The following is a 27,552-nucleotide window of genomic DNA, read 5'->3' as shown; positions in this document are numbered from 1 at the left end:
CTGTATGATCCTGTCACACTACTTGTCACCATTACTCCAGAGGTGACAAAGCTGTTAGCTGTGTCTCCTTTATGCGTATCACCCTGTTAACATCTATTACAGACTTTAGAAGAGGTTTTGTAACAGGTTTAAAACTATTTTTGACACATCTTGATTTTGAGGGTAGTTACTGGAAACGGTGAGGAGAAGGGCGCGTTTTCGGAGGCTGTGCCGTTAGTAAAGAAACCGTGCCATGAACCTGCCCTGAAACAGACGTAAAGATGGAGACGTTCCTGGCCACTTAAAAATTTTAGAGAATTTCAGAGATTTTTTTTTTTTTAACTGGAAAAATTCACATTTAAACTCTGCAGCCTAGAAATAACTCGTGTGCCGTACCACAACCGTCACCAACCTTGCAGGCTGCGCCCGGCAGTGGCGGGAAGGGGCTGCTTGCTTGAGGCGAGGCAACGCTCTGGCGGGAGCGCTGAGGGGAACATGGCGGGCAGGGGCCGTGAGGAGAGGGGCTGCCCCGCCGCCTCAGGGGGGCCGTGAGGAGAGGGGGTGTCCCGCCGCCTCAGGGGGGACCGTGGGGAGAAGCCAGCGGAGGCGGCGCCTGCCGCCACACCGGAGCGGTCCGGGCGCCGCGCGGGGGCTCCGCCACCGCCCCCGAGGCGGCTGCTGGGGCGGGGCGGGAGCGGCGGTGCCGCCCTCCCCGTGCCGGCCCCCCGCCGCGGTCCCGGCGAGCCTCCTCCTCGGCGCCGCAGCCGCCCGGGATGGGCGTGAGGAGCGGCGGGAGCGGGCGGCGGCGGCGGGAGCCCGGCGGCGCCGCGGGGGGGGTGGGGGGTGGGAGCGGGCTGAATTGAGGCGGCGGCACATGGCGGGCGGCCGCTGAGGGGAGGCCCGGTGTGGGCTCCCGCTCCTCGGCAGCGGGGCTGGGGACGGTGCTGGGGCGGCAGGCGGCCGGGGAAGGGGGAGAGTGCTCGTGTGCAGGAGTAGCGAGGGGCCGAGCCCCGGTCCCGGGCATGGCGGAGACCCTGAGCCCCTGCACCCCACGGGGCCAGTGCCAGGCCAGCATGGGCGCCAACACCTCATCGGCCAATGCGGACACCAACGCCTCCTCGGCTGCCTCCACGCTGGTGGGCGGCAGTGTGTGGAGGAGCCGGGAGCCCTTCTCCATCTTCACCATCCTCATCCTGACCCTGTTGGTGCTCCTGACCGTGGCCACCTTCCTCTGGAACCTGCTGGTGCTGGCGACCATTCTGCGAGTGAAGGCTTTCCACCGGGTGCCCCACAACCTCGTGGCCTCCACGGCGGTGTCAGACGTGCTGGTGGCAGCCCTGGTGATGCCACTGAGCTTGGTGAAGGAGCTGTCGGCTGGGCGGCGGTGGCGGCTGGGCCGGGAGCTGTGCCTCGTGTGGGTCTGCTTCGACGTGCTGTGCTGCACGGCCAGCATCTGGAACGTCACCGCCATCGCCCTGGACCGCTACTGGTCCATCACCCGCCACCTGGAGTACACGCTGCTCACCCGCCGGCGCATCTCCAACGTCATGATCGCCCTCACCTGGGCGCTCTCCGCTGCCATCTCCCTCGCCCCCCTCTTCGGCTGGGGGGAGACCTACAGCCCCGAGCAGGAGCGCTGCCAGGTCAGCCAGGAGCCCTCCTACACCATCGTCTCCACCGGTGGGGCTTTCTACCTGCCCCTCTGCGTGGTGCTCTTTGTCTACTGGAAGATCTACAAGGCGGCCAAGTTCCGCATGGTGGGCCGCCGGAGGAACGCTGTGGTGCCCCTGCCCGAGGCTGCCCAGGTAAGGGTGGGGAACGGGGAGGGGAGCTCCCGCTGGCTCCCCCAGGCACCCGCGCTCCTGCTTCTTGTCTGCTCCCAGCCGTAGTCCCCGCATTGGTGGTTTCGGCACAGCGAGAAGACTGAGATGTGCCCTGCGGCTCTCATGTGAATTTAGCTCTGTTACAGACTGGACAGGAGCGGTAATTAGCCAGTCAAAAAGCGCCACTCTTGGAGAAGAGTTTTATTCTTTTTTTTTTTCTTAAGTGTGTCATAAGAGTAAGTGACAGGTGCATTCACTGCCAGTCTGGAGAGCCATTTAAAAGTCGTCTCTTTAGTCTGAATTTGCCGTTCCTTCGGGTTTTTTCCTCTTTATTTTTTTACAGTGTTGATGGGGTAAACAAAGACATAAACAGATCCCTAGGTCGTGTACAGAGTAAATGCACGCACATTCATCTACCAGCACAGACTTTGTGTGGGATCTACCAGTGTCAGAATAGATTTTAATAAGATAATTGTACAGTTTATTTATGTGCTTGGGCTTTTTTACCTTGAATACTGGGAATATACTGCTCCCTGCATAGTGTTGAAGTAATGAGCAATGAATTGTTTCTATTTTAAAATTACCAGCTGTCTTGAAAACCACGTCCTTCTCCTTCTTATCCCAAACATTGCCTGTAATCGCACAAAGCCCTAGTCATGTGGGAGATCTCATTCATTTCAGGGATACACCTAGCTGACAGGAATGCTGTGTCCCTGTGGAAGGGTTGGGGTTGGCCTCTTGTGTCCCAGTAAGTCAGGCTCCCTGCATGCTGATGCTGTCACCCATGCCATGTTGCCAAGGTGCTCGGTAGTGCTCTCTGTAAACTCTCTCTGCTTTCTGACACGTACTCTTACTCTCACTCGTACCTGTGGAAATGATTTTTTACAGTATGTTTTTGTGATTTCATGTTGTACTTGCTAAGTCCAGTCGCTTCCCGATAACAGAAGATGAGCTGTGTGGATGTTAGAGATACCTGAAGAGACATGGAACATTTCTGTTCAGTTGGGGCTAATCCTGCAGAGCTTCACTCCTCTGCTAAATCCTTCTAACTTTGATTTAGAGTCATGGTAGGAAACATGTTATTATGGTCACAAATGAAAGTCTGTAGGTGTTGTCCCCTGACTCTAGCAAGAGATGACAGCACTGGCAATTATATGCGGTCAGACTTGCAGATTTGGATTGTAATGTCTTGAAGATGTTTTCAATAGAAATTGATTTATGAAGGTGTCTTCTATGCAAAAGCATAAAATGTGTTAGAAAAGATGAGAATGGGTCTTCTAGTGGCATTCTTTTTTTTTTCCTACGGCCTTCATCCCCTGGTTTGCACCAAATTTCTTTCCAAGTTGTTTTAAGTATGATGCTTGGAATTAATGCGTAATCTTTCCAAGCACAAAAGCTAACTGAATATTTGTAATGGTTTTGCATGCTTTATCTTTGACATACACACACACTCCTACAGGAGTAGTTGTTTGGAATCTAAAACTCTGGGAAGCTAAATGAGTTGAGGCATTGCTGCTTCAGTTTTAGCCTATACAGAGGCACATTGTTGGTATGTCAGTTTTAACACGAAAAAAGCCTGGCTCCTAATTGTCATAGTTCTGTCTGCGAAAGCCCTTGCGTGGGCACAGCTAGGCTGGCAGGTAAGTGCTTTATGCTGATGCAGTGTCTGGGAGCTGGTTTAGGCTATACTGACAGAAGAGCTCCTGTCAGTGTGAGCTGAATACCCATTTTGGAGGGGTTGCCAGTATAGCTGTAATTGCAATACCAGCAAATGCTCAAGCTGGAAGTTCTTCATCTTTCTCATATTTGCAGTGATTGACATATTGACTTCTCCTTTTATAACAGTGATTCTTGAATCTGCAATTGGTATATAGTGGCAACTTTCCCCATTGTCCCAGTTTGCTGGGTTAAATAAAAAGACTTTGTGATGCACATGCAAATCTTCACTCGTCATGTAAAGGAAGAGCTGATGCCCAGCTGCACACCTGTACAGTATTTGAACCCATGGATCAAGGGAGCTGGCATTCAGGATGTGTTTCTTCTCAGTTTTCTTTCTAAGTTAAGAGACTGAGACTTATTCACTGAGTTTTATCCTGATCCCTTTTAAGCTTATAGGAGCAGGATCCATCATGTCCACAGGAAAAATAGCAGATCCCCCCAGTGAATTCTGGAGAAGAATCTTCAGACACATCACTGCTGTTCCTTTGGCAAACCCCTTTTTTTTTTTTTTAACATGCAAACACAGAGGTAACATTGCCAGGGTATGTGGCAAACCTGGTGAGGTGATCCAGCTTTGCTTCTCCACATCCAGGGGTAACTGGGCTATCAGTGTCAGCGCTGTCCTTCTCTCTGATGGGGCAGATTCTGTTCCACTTATCTTGTTTTGCCCATCGACTCACTAATTTTCCATTTCTTTCTCATCTAACATCTCTCCTATGTTTACTTTCTTTCATCCCTTCCTTGTGTGAGAATGCTTACTCTGTCACTGTTCCTCTGAGTGTGAAGTGCCCTTTGCATCTATGTCAGTTCTCACCTGGGGTGCCCTGCACTAGTTGATCTGACATTAGAGGGGCTTTCGGCAGCCGATGCCAAAGGCTGGCAGCGCTTCCCAGGCTGGAGGTGAGTAGTAACAATGGTGATCCCTGCTGGGAGAGTCGTCTGTCTTGCACTCAGAAATTAGCTGTCAGGTAGCCCTGAGTAGGAACTGCGTGCCAGGGCTGCCGTTTGTGGCCTGAGCTATAGCCAGCAATGTAGCTAGTTAATACTAGCAATTTAATTTAATGAGGAAAAGGTTTGAGGTCATAGTACTCATATGCCAGTAGAAATGCCTTGAAGAAACTGATGCACCAAGTGGAACAATTATGATGATACCTTGATTTTTTTACACAGTGCTTTTCATCCAGCAGAGCCAGGCACCAAAGTGCTTTGCAGTTTGCCACCAGCTACGTATATATACACACAGAGAGAGAAAGAGCAGTTGTCTCCAAGCTGAGTGTTGACGTACATATGTTGTGCTTCTGTACTCCTATAGAGGTGCTGAATAGAATAGTTATAAATTAACTATTTTGAGTCATATTTGGTTAAAATTTTACTTGTGTTTTTGACAAACACTTTGTAAAGTCTTTGAAAAAAATTAAGGTGAGGGAGATGGACATGAAACATCTGAGGTGCTTCTAGTTTTAATGAGAGCTTGTTTCTTGCTTTCCCTTGAAACAAAAGAAATGCAGAATTGGGACCCTAAATTAGACTGGTGCTTGTATAATTATTTGTTTGCCAATTGTGAAACTCCTTAAAAAGTGAATTCTTCAGTCAATGCTGATGTGAGTGACCCTCCTAAAAAAAACTGGTGACATACCGTCACTGACAGAGCGCTATACTCTGTCACACCTTGTTGACAGAAGGTAATAATTCTCTCTGTAAATAGTCCAATTGAAATAAATGAGACTGGTTGAAAAACAGCAGATACTGCTGAACGATGCTCTTTTAAATCAATGAAGTCACTTGTAGCAGGTTTTGCCCAGCAAAACCAAGGATGGCAAAATCTGAATGTCAGGATTAGTTACATGTAGCAATTGCAGAGTCAGGATTAAATTTCCATGTGAGGAGTTAAAAATTAAGTTCTGTTGATGGTTGGGGTGGGTTTTGTGTTGGTTTTTTTTTTTTTCTTTCTCCCCTCTCAAAGTACCTCGTATAGTGTATAAGTAATTAGGCCTGATCCAAACCTTATCAGTTTGGTGAGAGTCCTTCCCACTTCAGATAGTATGAGGCCCCACAGCTCCAACGGTGCAGTGTTGTTCTGCGCCTTGGCCTGTTCAGCCTCTCCAACCCACGTAACCAGTCAGGACAATAAGGGAAAGAAAACAGATTCTCCTTCTCTGAAGGAGTCACAGGCCTTCTATTTCTTTTTTCTGCCTCTGACTGTACAAGTAGAAGAGATGGGTCAGGAAACAAAGTGCAGCTGCCCAGAAGAGTGGCAGCAGATGTAAGATAGGAGAAAGGTGAGGCAGGAGGCAAAGTGGAGTGGCTAGCAATTTCCTGGAAGGAATGCAGAGCTATTCCTGCTTACAGCAGAAGAAAATCCCATGAGAGAAAGCAGGTGTTCTTTTCCCTGTTTGTCCTATTAGTGGAGCATCCAAGAAAGTGTGGGCATTCTTATGTTTTGATCCTTCGTTGTGCATTTCAGTTTCTCATGTTCTTGTTCAAAGAGGAAGAAGTACGCCAAAGCATCACTGAGGCAGTAATGATCTTTGCTGAATCACACTGTGATAGGCAAAACTCTGACTTTGTGGCAATAAGCCAGATTTGATTGATGTTTATCATCTTTACTGTTGTTTTGTTATTGCAGACCCTGGAGGTACAGTGCAAACACATACACAGTACCTTCCATGAAGGACCAGTAATAACAATCGTTAAAGCTATAAGGAACATTTTAAAGCAAGGGATTTCATCAGAAGCTCCTTGGTGGCGTGTTTTTTATTAAAAAAAACATGCTAGGAGGACAGGAACTGGGAACATACAGCTCTAGGAACATGCAGCCATTCAGTAGTAGTAATTTACTGGGGACAGACAAGCAACAGAAGTGCCATTGAACTGTAACTGCTGATCAACGTACAGAAGAACGAATTCTGATACTAAAACCAAGCTCCTTTGTGTCTGTAGAAGAAGTTGTACTGGAGAGCTCTTTTCCTTCATTTAACTCTCTTTATGATACTCTCACTGGAAAGCGGTCATCTCTGAACTTCTCAGAGCCTGTTATCCTGGAAATAGCTGATTTCACGAATTCAGAACTTAATTCTGGCCTCAGAGTAGCCGTCCTTTCATACCAGCTTTTTTCCCCACTGCTCCTGACACGCAGCTCCTGGAGCAGTGCCTGGGTGGGTGGAAGGAAATCTGTGCTTGAGGCATAGTGTGCTGCTAGCCACCGAGTGAGAGCAGTGTGCGGCAGCGTGCAGAGATGCTCACATATCAGAGATGTCCCCACTATAAACTAAGGCATCTTCATGGATTGCTTTAATTTACAGTCCGTGACCACCTTTTCCCCTGTTACAGCCTGCTCGCTAGCGCTCATCAGTAGGCCCAAAATGGGGGAAAGGTTTTATGTTGGGCTTGTCCTTTGTTCCATGTGGCACAGGGATAACCGTCAGGTATTTATTGGAGTCATGCAAAGCCTCCAGGGTTGGCACTGGAAACTGCAGATTTGGTATAGTCAGACCTGTGTTTAGTTCAAGAAAATCACAACTGGCAAGGCTGGAGAGCAACTACATAATCTTTTGGGCCTGTGCTCTTGTTCAGACTATGCCAAATTAGTGGATTACCAAAGTGGATTACCCCATGCCTCCATAAGGGGGGAATCCTGTAGCCAGGGGGGGCATAAGGGAGGAATCCCTGCCAACACTGTGTACCACAGCAGTGTTTGCCTACAACAGACTAATTTACTTTCCATGTACTTTGTGGGGGGTGGCTTATAACAAACAGCCTTGACAACATCATCTTGGGGGCTGATAGTTGTAGCAAGGATAATCTTGCACCAACCAGGCCAGGGAGATGACTCAGGCCTGCAGCAAATCATAGAGAGAGCAATAAAAATCAAAAAATTTGAAATGATAATGAAAGGTTGGACTTTCCCAGCTTTGCAGTCTGCACCGATACATGTTTTCTGATATGAACAGCACTTCAAATTAAATCCATGTTTAACTTTAAAAATCTAGTGGACTTGTCCCCTGGTGAATCAGTCCCCACAGTAGGGACGAGATGCTGGCAGTCCTGTAGTAGGTGTATATGGTGACCAGGCAGGGAGGGAGCACAGTACCGCAAAGCTGACACATTTCCAGGGGCATTGAGCACAGGAGCGCTGAGCATAGGGCCTTGCTAGAAACCCTGTGTAAAGTCTGGTCCCTTTTGTGCTAGTACAAGCCAGGAGCAGCTGGCCAGTGGCTCACAGGTCTGCCAAGTGGCAGCGCTCACGGCGGGGGCTGGCACGTGGAACGCTCCCCCATGCCGGGAATGCCTGAGAGGCAGGTGTCGTGGCGGGTGCGCCTGATGGAGAGCCAACTGAGCGAGGGTCGCTCACAGCGCGTGCGGCTGGTCAGCTGGAAACGGCGTACGGGGTGAGCATTAGACACTGATGATCATGGAAAGCTGAGCTTTCGTATAGCTTCCAAGGTTGAAATGCTTGTGTAAGTCCTGTTGAAGGCACAGGCTGAAGGACCTTGCTGAGCAGGGATCCTAGTTACCTTTTCAAGAACATGTTGTGTATCCTTTTCAAAGGATTTCTTATGGAAAATTGAAGCAAAATATCTCCAGTCTGCCAGGGATATTTACACAGTTTACTTAATGGAAGGTTCCATGAGAGATCCCATTATTTTTCCTAAAGCACCAGGCTGCTATTTGCAGTTTTATTATTATTATTGTTATTACAACATTATTCAGAAGTCCCAGGCAGAACTAGTCAAAAAATAATTGAAAAAACAGCTACAACAACAGAGAAAGTAGAAATTATGTAGATAGGAACTGCTGTCCTGTAATTTACAAAAAATACCATGGTCTATTTTCACTTGCTGTTTAGTATTCAAAGCCCTGATCTAACAACCAGTGGAGCTTGTGGAAATTCCTCTTATTTCAGTAGGAGTTTGACCAGGCTGCAAATGCATGCTTCATTAGGGAAAACACCTGAGGACTGTGGTATCTTCTATCAAAATAAATTAAATAACTTTTTCTCACAATATGTAATTAAGTGATAAAAGAGTCGCTGCTAGTAAATTCTGCAGTTCACTCACAAGCCTTCTAAAACATGAAGTACCGAAAAGAAAGGCTCTGATTTGATGATGGCACACTGCAAGCTCTGTCTTTTGAGTAAGAGTTGAAGGTTAAATATAGTACCAAACTATGCCCAGTGCTAGTGACAGAGTCCTTTGTATGGCTCTTCCCAAGAGGCATGCTTATGTAGCTTTTCCTCAGGGCTAAGACGTAATCTTTCAGGGTTGCTTGTCACAAATTTGTCCTCATGTCATACATTCATCCCTTTTTGCAGAGCATGATTAAGGATGCGCAGAGCAAGTCCTTCTGCAGACAAATGGTGTGATCCTTGCTACATGAGGGGTGTCCCATTTTAATTGTCAGGACAGATGTGATTTTCATTTTCCTCCATTATTTGCCTGCGCCCATAATCTGCTGCTCTTACATTCTGCAGCCATGTCTGATGTCTGAGGGTGAAGACAGGGATATCCATCTTGAAGAGTGATTGTTTCGCCATTGCCAGTGCTTCCCTCTCTGAGTTGCTGTGCTCATATTAAATAGAGGCTCTCCATCTATTATCAAGCTTGCACAAAGGTGGCACGCACATGTGGAACATGTAGCTAGCAAGCCACCTTCGGAGTGGTGTCAAAGCCTTGCAGTGCCTGTGAGTTATCACTTAGGCAAATTTTAGAGCCTCAGGTCACATCCTTAAACTTTATTTTATTGCACTAGTCTTCGTAACTGTAGTGCCTAGAAGAACTTTAAACTCACAGATACATTAATCTTCAGACGAAAATCACAAGGGAGTATCTTTTTCTGGGTAGACTCTAAGCACATTAATAACGTGTGCCCAGAACCTTTTCGCCACAGCCCAGCTGCCCCCCAGAGCACTGTGCTGCACTCACTGCGCAGATCAGTGTCTTGCCCTTGGCGAGAGAGGAGACAAGAAGCACCGTCGGCAGCCTGGAGTAGCTGATATCTTCCCCTCTCTTGTGTAACACGCTTCTGTTGAAGCCAGAGTTTGAACTGAAGGCCGATTGAAATGGTGTTTTTCTGGCAGTGGAGTACTTGTGAGAATACCAAGTAGGTCTGAGTGAAATAAAGGACAGGTGACAGAAGAGAGAAAATGAGGACCAGAAAGTGCTGCTTCTCCAGCAAAGCTTTTCTTTGATTGCTACCAGAGTATTTTAGAAGCTAATTCAAAATGGTGGCACAGTGCCTGAGGGTACGTCACTTCAGGTGCATCCTTGTGCTCCCGTTGTCAGGTAGAGCGTTGGCAGTGTGACCAGGCTGCAGCTGGTGCGATACACTGCTCTGTCCCTCTCCAGGAGGGAGAAGTGCCTGCGATGAGATAGCCTCTGTCAAGGAAGAGCAGAAGGCACCCAGCTTCTGTCTTTCATAAGGGACTCTTCATGATGGGTTTACTTTCCACTGAAATATTTCCAAAGTATTTTTTTTCCAAATATTTCCACTGAAATATTTCCAAAGTATTTTATTTCAGGCATTTATGATTTTTGGGGGGTAATGAAATAATTGGCATTTTCCAAAGATCAGACACATTTCTTAAAACTTCCCTTTAATTGAAATCCCATTCTTTCTTTAAAAAAAGGTTCTGATGGAAACATTTTCCTGCAGATTTAGCTGAGGTTTTTGGGGTATGCTTTGTCCCTTCTGCAGGACAAGTGGTAGTGCCAAGCTCCTGCATCCCCCAGGGATGGGATTTTGAGCTCTCTGTCCAGGCAGTTAGGCTGAAGAAATTAGCTTTATCTTGTAGTCGGCGAGCGGGCATTTGTTGCAGGTCCCTCCCTAATACCGTAGGGAAATGACCCAAAGGGCCTGCAATGGAGTGAAACTCATTTACGATTCAGGCCTGAGAAACCCTAAAGGTCACGTAGCAGCGCAGGAGAGTCTGGTTTAGGGATGGGCAGAAGGCACGTGCCTTCGTTAGCCTTCCTTACCAACCTGATTTCCCACTAGGTATCAAGGCATCCAATAAAATAAACTGAAAAAGAATGCCCACAACACACACAGCTTCAGCTACTCTTTATTTCGCTTTGTTTGTCAGTCACACGCAGCAGCTTTTCCAACATAATGAGAAGTCTGGTCATTTTGGCACTCTGGGGCATTTTCTTTCTTTTAGCATGGAAGGAACGGAGTTGGGGCCTGTTGTGGTAGGTGCACAGATGTCGTGCTGTCATTTCAAAGTAATACTTCACTCAAACAAATTGTCTTGGTAAGAATCTGTGTTTGCTTTTGTTTTGAGGTGAAGGAAGCTTCGCATGAACCACAGATGGTGTTTACAGCTCGTCATGCAGCTATCACTTTCCAGACAGATGGAGAAACATGGAGAGAACAGAAAGAGAAAAAGGCAGCTCTGATGGTTGGCATCTTAATTGGAGTTTTTGTACTGTGCTGGATCCCTTTCTTCATCACAGAATTAATAAGTCCCCTCTGTTCCTGCAACATCCCACCCGTCTGGAAAAGCATCTTTCTTTGGCTTGGCTACTCCAATTCTTTCTTCAATCCTCTCATTTATACAGCATTTAATAAAAATTACAACAATGCCTTCAAGAACCTTTTTGTAAAGCAGAGATAAAAGGGGACAGAGCAGAAAGTGATTCCTTTATTGCATAATGCAGAGATTTCTTGAGGGAAACATGCCTGTGATATGTGCAGTTTTCATGCGCAAGAGCCACTTGAGGGGCTTTAGGAACAACGAAAAAGAAGATGGAAGATGTTTGGATATAGACCTCCTGACAGTTTGCAGTTCCCCCTTGGAAATACATATATGCTGCTCCGGGGTTTGGCAAAGATTGAAGCAGTGAATACCTCCCGTCTGCTCTTTGAATCAACCCGGGCTAAGGTCTGCAAGCGAAGCGCTGTATGTGTCTAGCACCGTGACTGTCAAATCTAACTGGACTGATCTCATCTAACCGGCTCCAGGTGCCGTTCTGTAGCTCGCAGCATTAGCAAGGCACCAGTGGGAACTGCTAATGGAGCAATACTGAAATGTTTGTGATATGGGCAGGGTGCTGGCTTCATTTTTGAGATTTATTTGGAAGGGAATAAACACGCTGTATTCAATGAGTTGTTGAATTGATGTGAAATTAAAATGGATGACTAAGCAGCTCAAAACCACGCCCTGGTATGATTGAAGGGCTGCGTGTTCTCTAGCAAGCAGCAGTCCTTGATGGGAAGTCTTGGTGAAATACAGGTCAGTTATGTCCCCTGGGGTTAAGTGAAATTTTAGAGCCAAGTGTAAAATTATTTAGAGGTACTGAGAATACGCTCACACCGCTTGCACAGGAGGAGGATCTAGCGTGGAGTTTTCGCCTGGATCGTGCTCTCTCACTCCACAGGGCTCAGGCCCTCCCTGTTTTCTGAAACCCAGGTAAGCTCAAGATGGGCACATGGTACCTCCAAGCGAAGGGGGACTGTATGCATTATTATTTCATGCTACCATAAAACTGAGCATGCGTTTGTGTTACGAACACCAAGCATGCTGTATTTGGTCACCGGGTTTGCTGGCAGCAACACATGGCTGCATCTGTGTGGCGCTGTCTGGGGTCCTTGCACCATAAATGTGCTCATCACCCTACCTGAGGGAACTCCACAATTTGTCAGCTTGCATCAGCTTCCTCCTACTGTAAGAGAGGTATTGATGCCATCGGGGCTAAGTGACTCCAAAAACGCCAAAGTAAGTGACTCAAAACCAAGCCTCAAATTATTTTCCCAAGACCTAACAAACAAACACCCCTGTCCCGACAATATATATATAAATAAATTAAAAGATAAGTATTTCCATGCGTACTACCAAGTCTCTCTCTCTCCATATTTGTTCCTCTAGTGGGTTTTACTTCCTCCCCTTCCCCGAGGGGGGATGCGGACAGCATCTCTGATTATTGCTAGCGTGGCAGCTTTTTACTGACACGGAGTCCCAGCACTTTCTCCCATCTCCTCCTAAAGCTTCTTTAGGTAGCTTCGATGGGGCTGGGCAACATCGGAGCTCGTTTGAAAGCTGAGGTTTAATCTTTTACGCTGTCTTACTCTGCCAGTTTTGTGTTTTCTGTTGCTTAAGCAGCTCTTGGATTCAAAGCATACCCTCAGGCAAACACCACAAAACTGCATGGAATGACTAAAAGTCACGAATTGCAGCTCCAGCAACATACACCGCTGGCATCTTGATCTCCCTGCCGCGCGTCGCACAGCCTCATCTCTGACAGTTACCAAGTTAACGGGCATCGCATCGACGCGCGTGCTGACCACGAAGCTCCTACCGAAGTCTCGGTATCCTGGTAGTCTCTGACAGGCAACAGCAGCTGCGTGTATTTCTGTCTGCTAGGGACTGACGTACTCAACAGCCTTCTCAGAGAGGTATTATCAAATGTCTGTATCTTGTCTGAAAAACAGAAAAATGATGGAGCCTTAACTTGCTTAACTGTAAAGCAGAGTTTATGGCAGTGTAGCCTAACGTGACCGTGTACCTGGTGATGTCAGTTTGAGCTTAATGTCAGATATATGGGCAACTTAGACCGAGGCAAGTTCCAGCTCCTTTCTAAATAAGTGATTTAAACAAGTGCTGTCAAAGCGCGCATCCCTCCAGTGCCTTAAGGGAACCGCCCGGCCTCGTCTCTAGCACAGTGTACGGTGAGATCAGGCGCTGCTGCACTTCGCACCCTGCAGTACTGTGACATTTCAGTGTGACCTGCTGTGTCTGCAGCCACAGCCACCTCTCTATCTTATGGACCCACAGAGGATGCTTCTCCTCGCAATTTCAATGGGAATGAAGAAATTTTAATAACCTAGAATTTAAAAAAGTTGTTAAATAGTTGCTCAGACTTTTAAATGCCAACTTAAGTAACTCTTTCCCTCTTGAATCTCAATTTGCCTGCGTATCAAATAGCTACAGTTCAAACTAGTGTTTGGAGGCTTAATTAAACCAGAAGGAAGACACCGATGTAAGAGTCTAAAAGTTACTAAAACCTGCGGGTCTTATTCAGAACCACTGATGAATTCTTTAAGTGAATTGAATTTTTCACCTAAGATAGCCACCGCTCTACAAACCTTAAAATCCAAACCGATGACCTGGAAGGAGAAGATGAAGAGGCATTCTTCAGCTGGTTGTTGAAGAGCATCCAAATCTCCTGCACGTGGCCACTCCTGAAGTTACCAATGATCGTGCTTTGGCCAAACTTCAGTGCCTGTAAGACGAGCCGTCACCAGCAGGCAGATCTGCTTACCGGCCCTGCTGCACGGAAGGTAAGGCCCATCACAGCCTGTGGCTGCGGCAGCAGCAGCGAGAGCTTTCTTCCAACTCTAAGTGCCAGCTGGCTGGAGGAACACCAGGCTCCGGTTCTGGGGCAGGAACCTTCCAAGACACGACACAGATTTTGGGGTATGTTATGTTTTACCACAGCTTGGCATCTGGAACTTGAGAATCACCATAAAGCCAGAAGGCTACCGCACAGTTCGGCGTAGCTGTACGCTGGCACTGGTGTTACTGCAACGCTGAAGATGCAGCTGTCTCCAGGTAGCTGGAGAACTGGTAGCTGGGCTACTGATGTAGCCTACAACGTAGCTCTCCACCTCCTCGCAGATGAATTTAGCTTCCTCAGGAGGCGACTCTGAGCCTCTGTAATTTTACTGTGAGAAGTTCTCGAGATGATAACTAGTTTAGTGCTCTGCCCCCCAAGCATCTGTGACAGCAGTGAGTTGTTGCAGAATGACAGGCTTCCACCGAAAGCAGCCTGCCTTCCTATAGCAGAGGCTCATCAGAGGCGACGAGAAACAAGCGGAGCTTTCATTTCACTACAGGGGTTTTAGAAAGCTCTCAAAAAAATTGGCGTCCCACACTGGCTCTGTGCACGTCTGCATTTAGAAGAGCAGCGGCACATATTCAGGATTTAAAATCCTGGATTTTAATCACATGGAATCTGAGCTTAGTGTGGGGGAAAGAAATGCGTTAGCTGGGGTTATGGCCTAACCCGCTGGATGCTGCTTCCCGCTTAAAGCCAAAGGCGGCATTACCATCCCCGGCCCTCCGCGCAGCAAGCACAGCCTTGCACCCACGGGCGCGTGTGCCAGGCCCAGTAACTTCGTGCAGTGGGAACGGAACTGTTGGATGGTCATCAACCTTGATTAAAAACACTTGGGCCCATGGACAATTTTTTACCTCCCTTGGTACTTTATTTCTGTGATTAATTACTCTCGTTATTAAAACTTGCAACTTTATTTTAATTGAAAAAAGAGGAAAGAGTAAAATCAGACATGCAAGCATTCCTCCTTCTGGCACTTCAAGCATTAGAGTTTAGATCTTATGTTATTGCTGTGTTCTTATCCTTGGCTTCAAGAGGGACCAAAGTCAATATGGAAGATACAGCTCCCATGTGAACTAAGATAAATGATACAGTATCTTGAATACCCCAATAGGAAAAAAAAAATAAAAACCAGCTTTCTAAAGAAACATGATTTGGCAGTGCTTAGATGTGCAGTCATTTATTTCCCCAAAGAGAAGCTGCCAAGTTGGAGTACACCAGTCATCTCTGCTTGTACACAGTGGACTACTAATTTTATTTCCTGACACTGAATCTGCTCCTAGAAAAACTGACTGGAGCCTCCTGCTCCGCAGAAGGGCATTGCCGTGTCCTGCAGCAAGGCCCTGAGAACCCTGCAGCTATACGGAAATTAAGGCCTCGGTTTGTTGTGCTGTTGGAATCCACAGCTTGTGCAGAAATCAAAGAGCTTTGGAAGATGAATGTGAACAGAAAATGCTAATAACTTTCTATGCTCCTCCTCGCTCCATGAAACAGCTTCCACGATAAAAGCTCTTCAGTAATGTATTATTGTACCCAGGAGCTCCTGATCTTTCAACTGTACTGCAATTTCTGCTTCTAAATAGCTGGTTTCGCTGAGAATTCCCAAGCCATTCCTACATGAAGACTGATGCAAAAAGACGGAGGGGTTGGCCCTGAGAATACGCACTGACAGACCCCTGTGAGCAGTACCTCATAAGCTGGTCTACGCCACCGTCACCCAGAAACCAGGTACGAGCAGCAGCTGATGACGGGAACACGCTGCTGGGCGCGAAGCGGCCACCCACCCGCCTGGAGAGCCGGGCAAGGAGGCAGCGCCTGCCCCGCGCTCCGGGGACCGGAGCCTTCGCGGCTCTGATGCCAGCTGGCGGAGCTGCTGCAGCTGTGGCCGCGTAAAGACTGCAGGAATAAACAGCCTTGCGTTCATAGGGGGTTTTTTTAGATAAAAGAGTATCCTAAGAGTACGTCATCCACCAGCCAAACGAGTAAGATTTGCGTATCGCCTTGTACGTGGTGCCCTACTTACGTGCCTAATTTAGGAAAGCTGGTGCTAAGGAGGTGGTGTACCAGCAAATCACAATTCTCCAGCTGTCCGTTTGGTGTGAGTACCAGCAGCTATACAAAGTAGGACTTAAAAGAAGTAACACCCTTTCTCTCATGCAAGTAATTTTATGTTTCTAAAGAAATTTCTTTAAAGTTTTGCTATGATCCCCTGTGTGGCTGGGTATACCTGTGCCACAGTGTCTCCGGAGAATAAAGAGTACGACGTGCTGCTTTGTCACACAGTAAAATGCTTCTGCATGTCATTCATACGTTTCTCCCCCATCAAATACTGTTTGGTTCAGGAACCTACGCACTAAGGTCACACTTTAGTTAAGTAGATTTTTCATTAAATAAAGAGGAAGAAGGGAAGAAACCGTAAAAAAAATATGGGTCACATTTTAACTTGCCTTCCGAGATTTTCTTTTATTCAAATCAATAGTGACTTGGTGCAGTACTGCATGTGTTTTGACAGACTGTAACAAAAAGATTGTCTGGATTTTGTCATGCTTGGATTCGGTGTACATCACTGACTTACTTACTTCACTCTCAAAAGGTATTTTACCAGTGCACTTGCAGAACTGCATTTAAAGGAAGCTGTCACGGGCTAAAAGGTAAGCGTACGCCTTAAGTTCAGAGACTGCCTCAGCTTCTGAAACAAAGAGCGAGCAGACTTTTACTTTACAGCGGTTTATTAATCAGCATATCAAAATAATTAAATTTATTGAAATGCAAATTCAAGCTCTCAGCAGGCTCTAGGAAATTAGAAGGAAAAAAAAAAGAACTTTTGCTATAAGTCCTGTAAATGTTATTTTACAAGCCTGGTGACACCAAATGAATTCAGGGCGAGATTTTTCTCTTTGAACAGTCAAAGAAATCCAGCAATACTGAGGTAAAATTCTGAGAAACTCTTAGCTCCTCCCTTGCAACCCACTGAAATGGAGGATTAAGACAGATTCTGCTTGCTCTAGGTTTGTAGAGCCCTTTGCATACATGCATCTACGTGCTCGGAATTCAGTGCCTCAGCTGCACAGCTCCAGTCACCAAACTGGGGGCATATAAAAATATTTGTAATTCTGTAGATCAAAAAATTAATGTAATAATTATGCAAAAAGACTTTAAATCTCCAGCAAAGACATGGTACACAGTGAAGCTCATTGACTTAAAGGAAAATAACCACTTCAAAGTACTGTCCTCCTTTCTTTGAAAACTCCACTTAGAAGTTCCCTCCTGACACTGCCCTTCACTTTGACAAATAGCTGTCATCATTTTGCTGGAAGCCCAAATGAACTCAGCTGTTTCTGTTTAGCAGGGCTGTCATGTTTATAGCATCAAAGCATCTTGGATACGGTTCCCAAAAATCACCTTCCCACGAGCAGCCGGAGCATGATGCGCGCTTGTTCCTCCACGCTAAAACCGCCTGGGGCAGCCTGACGTAATGGCCAACCCTGGCAGTCATGGGGTTAAGCGGGCCGTTAGAAGCAGCGCCCCTTTCATTTTGATTCCTCCCCAGGTACCAGGGGAAGCGGCACCCCCAGCGCACACGGCCTGCGACAAAGCGAGGAACAGCTGACGGAACTTTTCTCCTACCTCTCCAGCCTCTTTCCTCCCATTTTCACACCAGGATCTGAAAGCAAAGACAGCGTCCGTCTGCCCTGGAGCTCAATCTATTGCAGAAAGAAATCGGTCTGTTACATTACGGTATAATCTGGACTCTCATTTATTTTCTATGAGCAGTAACGGGATCTTCACAAACCCCAAATTTATATCTTAGTCAAAATCACTAGCTCCTAGCCAGAGCAACGGTTCTAACGTTCTTGTATTCCATGTTGAAGTTTCCAGGTTACTGTGTTTGTAACAGGCACGCATAAAATTTAATGTTACACTGACCAAATAATCACATCATTTATTCGACATGTAAGTTCATTACTTACCCTACCTAGGAAATTTTGCTTGATACTAAAGCAATTTTGATGAAAATTGTAAAACCCAAATTGAAATGTCCATTCAAGTTATTTTTTTAGAAGTGCATGGTATGCAAATACATCACAGCTTGAATTCACAAACAGGTTGTCTTGGTGCCAAAGTTAAATTATTCGCTTTACAAATTGGAAAGAAAGAGAATTACTGTTTTTATCGAGGGCAAAGTTTGTAGACATAAATAATCTCTCCTAACATCAAAGCTGACTAGAGAAAGCCTGCAAGTAGCACTCAATGCAAATTTCCTTCTTTGAAGGAACTCTGAATGTGATGTTTTTTCCTTCTTTGAAGGCACTCGGAATGTAATTTTGCCTTCATTATTTCACTAGCTCTAGGAAGACTGACTTTGAATGCGTACAAGCGGAGCAGCCTGGATAGATTCAGTCCCTGGTCAGTGTGGAGGAGTAAGGTACAAGAAGCTGGCTCTGTTTGGACTGAAGGAACAGGAGAGGTGTTTCAGGTTGGCACGAAGGCAGCCTCACTTACGAGAAGGTACCTCACATCGAACCTAGCCTACCGCAGTTCTGGCAGCTCACTGCATTTCACCCGGACAGAACACGCACCACCTCCTTAGGCGAGGCTTCTGCATTTTCAGTGCTACAGAGCGTGCATAAATGCGCACGGTAGTATCATACCTTGCCTTGTGTTCAAAAAGAGCAGAATCAGGTACTGTACTGCGATGAACTCATACCTTCTCCGCTGAGAATTCTGAATCTTGAGCAGATGCTTACGGAAGAGAAATATAACCTTCCACAGGCCTCCTTTGCACGTACCAGGTTTGATAGTTTGTGCCAAATACCAAAACACCACGCTTACCAAAAGCGGCAAGAGAAAAAAAAATGTTAGCGATTGCTACGTGGCACACGAAAACATCCTTATGAGTAAATATCGACACAATTCATCTTTTGATGGCCTTGTACATCAAAAGCATATTAAGGCTTCTAAAGCAAGTTCCACCTTAAAAACACAATAGCAGAAGGTCACTGGATTCCAAACATTCTTTATTTTATATTTGCTGCCATAGAAAGTACTCAAACAGCACTGCCATCATTGTTATTGGGAAAAAAGAACGTGGTTTTCCTTCTCCCGAAGATGTGATGTACATTAAGAAGTCAGTCCAAAATCCTGATGTTAAGTACAAAAAGCAACTGTTTGAATTATAAAATACTGTATATACAGACATAAAAATGTTTCAGAAAGTGTTCCGCAAAGTTTCTAAACTTTGAAGGGCAAATCCTCAGCAGGGTAAATAGGTGGTTGTCTTCAAAGGTGAGCATCAGTTCGGTTGAGCAGAATGTCTGAATCTTTATCTTCCTATATTACAGGTGACATCGGCTTTGATGTTCATCCCAGCCAGGGATAACACGATGGTCCTAGTGATGAAGGTGTTTTTTTTCTGTAGCTACTTATTTAACAAGCACACGTTCTCTATATAAAAATGAAATTTCAAAGAAATTTATACAACAGCTAGACTTTATAAAAATATAGATCTATAATTTTACACCAGGAATTATCCAAGGTAAGTTTCCATTTTCTTATGTCTTAACCATTAGAAATGAATTTTTATCCTTTGGAATCTTATCTATGGCTAGAGTGTAAATTAAAATCATGTGAAGTTATTAGCTGGTGAAACGAGTTTCAGGAATCTCATTCTGTGGGGGTTTTCGGCCAAAGCTCATAAACCACTGCATTCTGCAGTGCTCATCCTGGGGTACTGGACATATTACACAGTACATATCTACTTATTCCAGAATCTTGACCTAATTCAGTGTTAAAACCCAAATAAAAAACGTCCCCATTGTCCTTACTGTTGGAAAAAACCAAACCCAAATAAATAAAATTAGACAATATTTCTGTTTTGCTGTACTGTGTGAACTCTTTACTGTGTAGTGGAGGCAATAATGAATACAGCCATGTGATGAAGGAACGTAAAACTGCATACATACTGGGAAAAAAACCAGACTTTTACAGCTGTGTGTATATATTTTATATATATCTCTCTATATATCTACATTGCAGTTATAACTGTCACCTCACAAAACAGATTCAAGGGACTGAACAATCATCTCTAAACTTCACCAGCTGGGGTTCTTCAGGAAGAACTAGCTTTCAGCTTAGACAGCAGCATTTCATTCTTACGGCATTCCTGTTAACAGAAAACAAACAGGTAAGGAGGGAGTTGCTCTGAACTCTACTGTCTTCACATCAGCAAAAGCAAACCCTTTTATTTTGAAAGATCTCCAAGACCCAAAGTAGTCTGGAGTTAGTGATGAGCTGAAGAGAATTCTGATTCATCCAGAATGTTATTCCAATGGTAACACTCATCAACCTTCATGACATTTAAGCCAAAAGGAATGCTGCTTGACCATTTGCCTAAAGTTGGTAAAAGTAGCTAAAGCAAATCCACCTTTTTACTTACAAATTGAATAGATCTGAAACTGAGATTACTTTCAGGTGATCTGGAACTTCACAAGACAGTTTGCAAAAAAGTCAGTGTTCAGGGAACAAGCCTAGGTCAAGAAATAGATTTACCTAAGTACTTACCACCTGTTTTCAACACCACAGCCATGACTTCATTTATTTTTAAGGACAGCAAGGTCGAGTACAAGTTCCCTCACACGGCAGTGGAAGAAAAAAGGCCTATTTATGCTTCCACAAAAAAAAAAATTCCACCTAACTTATGCAACTCGGAGGTGAAATGCTGTATGTCAGAACAGCAGCTGAACAGTCCCTGTCATTGTCGCAGAGCGCACTGTCTGAAACAGGAAGGAACTGTCTCAGAACAAAGCAGGACGAATTTCAGAAAGATGTTTTTCCTCAAACAGCTGAAGCCAAATGACAGTGCTGCCTGGCAGCACTACTTTGTCATTCATTATCACGGAGACGATAATTAACAGAAGCACATTATGATGAAAAGCTCAGGAAAGGCTAAATCAATGAGGTGTTAAACAGTGCTTTCACAGTGGTTAGAAAACAAGGCTGGTTCTTAAAAGTATTTATGGATTCCCTCCCTTACTCACGCACGTTTCCACAGCCCTCTTTGCTCCAATACCTAACTGCTCATAGATCTTCAAGAGATTCCATTTGCAACCCCAAATATACAGCTTGCTCGGTAACAAATTGTCCTTCCCCTGCAGCCTGGAGGGGTGCTAGTCTATCAGTGAAAAAGAATTTCCAGAATCAAATTCAGAGTCCGAGACTCATGTGAAGATAACCACCACGAGACATCGTGAACACGGTGTGATAATCAGCGTATTAGGAACTCTTGTGCAGATATTAATGCAAACGTCAAGCCAAAATGGGTCACTGAACACTTGCCAGTTTATATTAGCAAAAATGTTCTTACCTCTTTAAATTCTTTCACTGTTTTAAAGTAAAGCCTCTGTTTCTCTAGAAGCTCTAAGTATTCATCATTCAACTGGTCTCTTCGCATTTTGTTTTCTTGCTTCTTCTTTTCCATCTGTTGGTAAACAGGAAGGATAAGAGATCATATACTGTATAAGGAATACACACACACACGTATATACTGTATAAGGAACAACTATCTATAATTGAAAATGGGAGGCAGATGCTTCATAAATTACACCCCTGGCTCGTGCTTTAAATGCAACGAACATTTAGGCCAGCTCTTAAAAAAAAACCTGAAAGGCTAATGCTGAAGTCTCAGCACCAGTGGCACTATAGGTAGCACTCAGAATTAAACTAAGGCTCACATCTCTGCAAGCCAGGAATCGCTCACTGAACAATCCTACCTCAGCGATGACACAGTGAAATTATTTAAACAGAAAAACCAAAACGAAACAACAACAAAAGGTTTTTTGATGCAATGCCGAGATCTGGATTTGATTGTTCATGTTAGTTGTATCAAACAGGGAGGGCAGGAGACCTCTTCACCTTCCTGTGCAATGCTGTACTTGCTCAAGACCCACACACAAGCAATCTCTTTTCTCCTTGTGCCAAAGTTGTGACAAACATAACTTAAGTCCCTAAACGTGAAGAGGGTTGGTTCCTACTATAGAACAGAGTGCCGTCCTCTCAGGGGTAGTTCTAATGAAGTACTTCCATCACAGCATCACAGACAAGTTTGCTGCTAGTCTAGGGAGTCAATTTTCCTTCCCTCCCTCTGCTGCTAGGGCACAACCGCATTAAAAAAGCCCTGGTGCATTCCTCTCCCCAAAAATTATTTTTGCATTCTCTCTGACAGGCTTTCCCCTCCTAATTTTGACAGGGAAAAATGCAATTCCAAAAAACTGCAAGAATCCCCTAAAGCCCAAACAAGCAGGTCATTCCACAGCAGAACTTGCTGCATTTCTAGATTTATGTATCAGCATTGATCTTATTGATTCTTATGCCTAAAAGAAATGAGCAGATCCCAAACCTTCCCTGAGCATGAACACTGCTAACAAGGTACGTCTCCTTTACAAAGCCAGCTGTTGTCTAAAACATCAGGGAATCTCTCCTGACATAACTTACCAGAGCCAGTAGGTTTTTAGAGTTATGCTTGAGGAAGAAAAAGCGTTAAATGTGTTAATACAGAAAAAAGCATTACCACATGTGTCCTGTTCCTTTAGGATGAGGCTAAAACCAGCACTGCTAAAACATCTAGGAACTAGATTCTTGTGAAGAGATAAGACCCTATTACTGTCCTTTGATAAATTGCTTCCTTTATGCATGACCATGACAAATGTCTCGACATACTCCTCTCAGTAGGAATTGGCCTGCTCTGTCCTCGGAAAGTCTCATGAATATCTGTTATCACACTGAAATGCTTGTTCGCAAGTTACTCGTTCTTGGTAACAAGTATGTCTGATTTCTCCTTAGGCCTCTTTTACGATGCTGTTACAATATGATGGGCTTTGAAAACTGAAATTTCTCTTCAGGTAGAAGGTCTTCAGGGCTGTACAGAAAACAAAGTGGATGCACTTTAAGAGTGAATCGTGAAACTGACCGTGAGCACTTCTAAGGCACTGCAGGCAGAAGTCGAATAGATAAGACTAAACCATCACAGGGATGGACAACCCTTGCAGCGTACAACTAGCCCGTCTGTTGAAAAAGTCATCCAACAGACATTTCCTAAGTGAAGAACAAGAAAACTTTCTCTTTTGCGGCAGAGCTGTTCCCCAAGGAACCATGTGAATTGTTAAAACTTCCTTAGCATCCATTTGTTGTCAGTATCTTCACCGGCATTGAGAAATCAACTACGAGAAGGTACCAAATGATTATCTACTCCATCACTAACAATTTTTTTTCTCTCAATTGAGATAAACTTTTTCATTCAGAAATTCTTGGTTTTTTCCATTAGTTTTTTCCATTAGTTGTATCTGCCACCTCCTGCTGATGCAGACACCTGTGCCTAGGAATGAAATGTCACTTGTGAACTCCCTCACACTATGCCAGTGGCCAAACTGCCAGTGCAGAAATACAGCACAGGTGATGTGAGCTGCCACTGCATTCAGCAATCGTCAGAGATGCTGAAATTATTCTCCCGAACTATCAGTCATCTGACATGATAGCTCCCATGGACTTCCCTCTCCCTTATCTGTACATGAAGCAGCTGAAAGTTTTGATTCCATTGGAAGAGATAGGAAGAGAGTCCAGGATGATTCTATGGACTTCAAAGATTCAACAGTTCAATTGCAAGAACCTGCAGTAAGTCACAGCAGAGTCTGCTTTCACTCCTTGCGTTTGCTGTGCTGTTACCCGTTTCTGCACGCGTAATGGAGGACAAGATAGAAAACAAAACACTGAACTCCCGGACAGTTTCAATTTGGGGCAGTTGCCTGTTGCAGCAATTAAAATAATGTCATTCTTCAAAAAAGAGAGAAATGTAATTATCTTCAAGCTCATCTTCACTAGACAGAATTGCACTCTTCTAAAGTATTTTCATAATCTCAATTTGTCACTGAGTCACTCATTATGTCAACAGCCTTCACGACAGAAAGATGACCCATACACACAACCACCAATACCGCTATTCTTTCTGCTGTCATTTTGTCCTCTCTGAGGGTAAGAAGTCATGCAAATGAAAATAATTCATTGCAAAAAAAGGCAATGAACTAGCCACCTATTCAAACACAGCAGTCGATAGTAAATGTCATATATTTTTATAGTGGAGTTTATTAGTGCCAAAGAGCTTTATTGCAGCTTGAGTTCCACCCTGTTCTGTTTCGCTGTATACACAAGCTTATCATATTTTACACTTGAAGTTTCTATTTAGCTATTGAGATAAAACAGCCCAGTACCCAGACAGACTGCATTTCCAGTACACATTCCAGTATATATTGATTTATAGTCTACCGTACTTCCATTTAAACTCAAATAAAGAACAGCCATAATCCACTACCAAGAATTTTCTGGCTCTATAGAGAAAAGAATCTCAAAGCCCCTTTATGGGACTTAGGAAAATATGAGTATGTTCGCATATGAAAATAAAGGAGTACACCAACACAATAGCTACAAGTTAGTAACTACCTTTATCAAGAAGTATTTAAGCCTATCCCCGTTGTACGCAAATATGCCTGTGGACAGCTATGGAGCCACTGCTGGACCTCATGCTTGCATTGCCCCAAGTCCACTGAGGCTGTGCTTTTGCAAAACAGCCCTCAAATGTTACCAGCAGCAGTTTTGTCTTCTCTGAACGAGCACTGGGGCTCTGCTCACCCACAAACCCGCTTCACTCGCTATGTGGACACAACGCACTCATCAGCGGTGCTGAGTCTCTTCTAAATCAGGTTAAAACCAACAAAAACAACAAAAAAACACCCGAGTGGATTCAGCACGGGGTCAGACGAGCGCTGCAACTGGGACAAGGGAAGCTGATGGCTGGGGCTCTGTGAGGTGCTGCTGACCCTCTTCAGCAGCAGAAAGCAGCTTCAACCAGCTCCAGCTGCCTGAGAAACCATGCCCCAGACGGAGGTCTGCCTGCGCCCACGCCATCCAAACGGAAGAATTCTCACTGACTTCAGTAATAGCTGTTTCAAGCATCCGCATAACTACACCGCCAATAACGAAGTGAAGGGGTGTAAGCTTCCCGTCCGGAGAGAAGCGTTATAATACCTCTGTCCTACTCTATTCATTAACATTTCAGTGGTGAGCAGTTTCTTATGAAAATAAGTAATACTTGTCAGTTGCTTGCTTAATTTGCACCTCACATAATGGCCTTCTCCATGCACAGTTATTATCCAAGAGGCTTTTCTGAAATAATTCCCAGGTTCTAGCAAAGAAAGCGAGAAGAGTCTCAGACCTTCATCCGATTCTGTTTGATGCCTTCTACAATCTGCTCCATCTGCCGTAGAAACTGCTCACGAGAACCAGAAGATGCCATTGCTCTGGAAAGAAAAAGAGATAACAACTGACAGGGATGTAGGACAACGTGTCTCATCTACAGTTGTCTTGCATATTTACCCGTGTCCAAGAATTCACATTGCTTAGTGTTCTGTGTAAAAATTCATCTTTTTAGTTACTGATTTCAGGCAGCAGTGCAGCTCTTCAGCTGGTATAAGCTATCAAAGAGATGGGAACAGAGACTACAGAGCTCATCACAAGCGTTCTCCATGTCGGTTCAAGTCTGTTCCCCTCTCTCATGTGTTGTACAGAAATAAATTGCTATTAACTAACCGAAAGCACAAACATTTAAGAAAAGCAGCTGTTGTGAATATGAAGGCGGCAAGTAGAGGACTAGTAGATCAGCAAATATTCTAAAAAAATAATTTCATGCCCTAATAGGGAAAGCCCAGAAGTAGTTTTAGACTTGTAACGCATCTTAAACAGATTAAGAAAAATAAAACAAAGAAAATACAACCCCACACACCCACCCAACAAAAAACCAATCCAAGACCCAGCTGTCCATGACAGCGTTGGTTTCTACGGACTGAAGAGAATTAAAATGATCTCATCACTGAACAAAACAGATCTACAATCCCTGCTGCAAAGGAAAACATCTAAAATACTTAATTCCTGGGTTTTGTTGTAATTAAAAGTTTTGGATATCACAATAGGAAAAAATAATTTTTAAAAGAATAAAAATTTCTGAGCAAACACAGAAGGACAGAAGTGTATTGAAGTAAGTAAAGAGATAATTAATTACGCTGGAAAAAAAAGAGAAGCTTGTAATTTCACAACAGAATTATAAAAAGATATAATAGGAAGAATTGTTTAAAACTATTAAACGGCCATCTCCTCCCCCATGACTCTACTGAATTGTACTGTTGTGACAAAAATTCATACTGGACTTTTTTTTGTGAAGTCAAAAAAACACAGAAAAAAAAATAAATACCGGCTGCATCATAGACTGATATTTGACCTTGAACTTCCAAGGGAACCATGATTTTACCTAAAGACTTCACACTTCATCAAAACCTTTAAATACAGAGTTAGTCTACAATAAACATGTCTGAAATATGTCCGAGTCTAATGTTTTGTACATAATGTATTAACCACAACTTCACAAAACAGAGAATAATATTTAAATTAATGCCAGGAAAATTATGACTGAATGATTTCTTTCCACAGCTGCAACTTAAGAGGCAGATATTAAAAACATATGTTGGCTATAAAAGTTAGGTAATTCCAAGTCTTTCATTCCCCAAACATTGGCTTAAACAGAATTAATAAACTATTTTATAAAATAGTTTACATTAATTAAAAATTCTAACAATTTTTTTAGACTCTATAACTCAGGCCCGCTCCCATTTTTCAAACCAACCATGCTACGCATTTCAACTATCAAGAGAAAAATGACGATTACTTACTGATGAAAGTTGTCGTGAATAGAATTCAGTAAGTTAACCTGGGGGGGGGGGGGGGGGGGGGGGGGGGGGGAGAGGGGAAAAAAAAAAAAAAAAAGTAATGATCAATCAATCATAGAATCCCAGGTTGGAAGGGACCTCAAGGATCACCTGGTCCAACCTTTCTAGGCAAGAGCACAGCCTAGACGAGATGGCCCAGCACCAAATGATACATTTGTCCTTTCTGGTATGAGTTTTCACAGACAATAAAATGAAATTCAAGTTAAAAAATTGACTATATAGATGTTACCCTGACAAGCAGTCAGCTATATGAAAATCACCACGAGCTTCTTTTGGAAGAGAAACCACAATCCCTCTGTATTAGTAAAATCTATCCCAGTGGGGAAGCCACAGAAAACAGAAGCAAGTCTTGGACCACAATTGCAATTTTTAATTTTACTGATGCCCAATTATACCACTGAGAACTTTCCAGCGTGATGACTCTCCAAACTAAAGCGATGAAGTAAAATGGTGTTTACATCTGTTCAACATGCGTTGAAACTTGACATACAAGTAACTTACAGGTACTCATCCAGTGTTCAACGGTGACAGCACACAAGCGTATGCTGTGGCTACGTTAGGTTTACATAATTAGTCTTACTTGTAGTGATAAAGCAGAACAGTTTCACTTAGGCATATCCCTGACTACGCTTACAAGCCAGGCAGGATAGCAAATGAAGAAATATCTTTAAAAAAAACCCCACCAAGCAAAAACAAAAAGCAAGCAATAACTCCCCACCACCCAAACAAAAGAAACCCAGGCTGTATTAACAGTACTGAAGATGCTGGCTTTGAAGCTGTTACCAGCACAGCTCTGTCAAGAAGCTGCAACTTAGCTCATCAGCCTGAGCAAAGCATTGCACCAGGAGAGGAAAAACCAAACCAAACCAAACCAAA

At 44.3% G+C, this 27,552-nt stretch overlaps 2 protein-coding genes across 2 annotated transcripts in view; one reads left to right on the top strand and one right to left on the bottom strand.

Moving 5' to 3' along the window:
- Positions 1–1,001: 1,001 nt before the first annotated feature.
- On the top strand, positions 1,002–11,133 carry LOC309591804 (5-hydroxytryptamine receptor 5A-like; the record flags this gene model as incomplete). The annotated part of the gene is made up of 2 exons (XM_082314600.1): positions 1,002–1,784; positions 10,801–11,133. The coding sequence occupies 2 exons, from the start codon at positions 1,002–1,004 to the stop codon at positions 11,131–11,133; spliced, it is 1,116 nt and encodes a 371-aa protein (XP_082170726.1).
- Positions 11,134–18,899: 7,766 nt separating this feature from the next.
- CCDC93 (CCC complex scaffolding subunit CCDC93) overlaps positions 18,900–27,552 on the bottom strand; it is a 54,302-nt gene continuing 45,649 nt past the window's right edge. The window contains exons 20-23 of the mRNA XM_082314453.1: positions 26,620–26,657; positions 25,113–25,197; positions 21,216–21,329; positions 18,900–20,015 (exon numbers count right to left, since the gene is read on the bottom strand). Of these exons, the coding sequence (XP_082170579.1) occupies positions 19,962–20,015; positions 21,216–21,329; positions 25,113–25,197; positions 26,620–26,657 (291 nt within the window). The 3' untranslated portion in view covers positions 18,900–19,961. The remainder of the gene's footprint in view (positions 20,016–21,215; positions 21,330–25,112; positions 25,198–26,619; positions 26,658–27,552) is intronic.

The sequence above is a fragment of the Platalea leucorodia genome (genome assembly GCF_965183815.1).
Source record: "Platalea leucorodia genome assembly, chromosome: 5".
Taxonomy (NCBI): Eukaryota; Metazoa; Chordata; class Aves; order Pelecaniformes; family Threskiornithidae; genus Platalea; species Platalea leucorodia.
This window is presented reverse-complemented; position numbering and strand designations above follow the sequence as displayed.